The sequence below is a fragment of the Haliaeetus leucocephalus genome, unplaced genomic scaffold, assembly GCF_000737465.1.
Source record: "Haliaeetus leucocephalus isolate CR32 unplaced genomic scaffold, Haliaeetus_leucocephalus-4.0 Scaffold162, whole genome shotgun sequence".
Taxonomy (NCBI): Eukaryota; Metazoa; Chordata; class Aves; order Accipitriformes; family Accipitridae; genus Haliaeetus; species Haliaeetus leucocephalus.
Window position 1 is genome coordinate 12250582 of NW_010972598.1, and position 1325 is coordinate 12251906.

Sequence of the window (1325 nt, forward strand, 5' to 3'; positions counted from 1 at the left end):
GCCACCGTGCATCCCCAGGGAAGGAGGGGGGGGGTCTCACCTGGCCCCTCCGCCAGTGCTCCTGGAAGAGCTTGTAGTTGCTGGCGTGGCCGGGGTCGTGCAGCCAGAGCAGCCCGCTGGGTGCCAGGATGCAGTGGGAGACGGGGGGGCCGGGAGGACCAGGGGGGCTGGGGGGGCTCAACTCGCCCCCCGCTTGCCTCTCCTGGATCTTCCTCTCCACCACACGGGCGATGATGCTGTCCAGGATGCTGGTCAGGCGGTTGTCCTGGGAACAGGGAGGGGATGCAAGGTGGGGGGGATCCCCATCAGCCCACCCTGGCCATCCCCCAGCCCTATCAAAGCCGGGGGGGGGGGGGTCAGCCCACCCCAGGACTCACGCTGGGCAAGGCGGGCGAGACGGGGGCGAAGGCCATGCGCACCCCGTCCTGCCCCAGGCACAGCTTGACGGCGGTGGAGGCGAGGAGGTCGCAGAGGGTGGAGGTCTGCACGGCCCCCCGGGGGGGTGGCTGCCCCGGTGATGGTGGTCCCCCCTCGGGACTCTCTGCTTTGGGGAGAAAGGGGTCAGGGCTGCCCGTGCCCTCCTTTGCCTCTCGTCCCCCCCCACACCGGGCACCCCGTAAGGGATGCGATGCAGCATCCCTGACCCCCCCGGAGCGGGGCTGTGCCCGCAGCGGGGGGGGCCACCAGCCAGCCCTACCTTCCTTGATGGGCCGGGAGGTGTTGGCTTGGCCATCGCTGCTGGGTGGGGGGGTGGGCACCGTAGTCCCCATCGGCTCCTGAAACACCCCGGTCCATGCAGACATCCTGGGGGGAGCCACCCCCCCCCCCCCCCCGGGGGGGTCCCCCCCCCAACATCATGCACAACCCCCCCCCCCCGCAGGCACCCTATTGCAGGGGTTTGGGTGCACCTGCACCCCCTTTTCCTTCCCATCCACAGCCCCCCCCCCCATACCTGCCTGCTCCCCGGGGGCTCCGCCGGGCTCCGCTCCGCAGCCCCCTCCCCGCAGGGACAACGCGACTCGATGCCAAACTTGACCCGAACCTCGTGCAGCTGCTTCCAGAGCCGGGTCAGGACTGGGGACAAATGGGGACATGCGGGTCAGCCCCAGGCAGCAGATGGGGGGGGTGTCCCAGGCTTGGGGGGACGCTTACCGCGAGTGGGGACGAACTGCGTGGGGACGAGGGACGCGACGTGGTGGTCTTGCCCAGGGATGCACTCAGGTGGCCGCGCCGGACCCTCTGCATTGGAGAGAGGGTGGGTTTGTCCCCGCCAAGTCCCCGTGGGGCTGACACCCCCTCTGCAAGCCCCCCCCCCCCCCCCCCCC

General features: G+C 71.2%; 1 protein-coding gene across 1 annotated transcript in view; it reads right to left on the reverse strand.

Annotated features, from left to right (window-relative positions):
* HR (hair growth associated) overlaps positions 1-1325 on the reverse strand; it is a 7265-nt gene that overhangs the window by 1920 nt on the left and 4020 nt on the right. The window contains exons 5-9 of the mRNA XM_010562990.1: positions 1153-1239; positions 953-1074; positions 698-776; positions 378-541; positions 41-265 (exon numbers count right to left, since the gene is read on the reverse strand). Coding sequence (XP_010561292.1) covers positions 41-265; positions 378-541; positions 698-776; positions 953-1074; positions 1153-1239 — 677 coding nt within the window. The remainder of the gene's footprint in view (positions 1-40; positions 266-377; positions 542-697; positions 777-952; positions 1075-1152; positions 1240-1325) is intronic.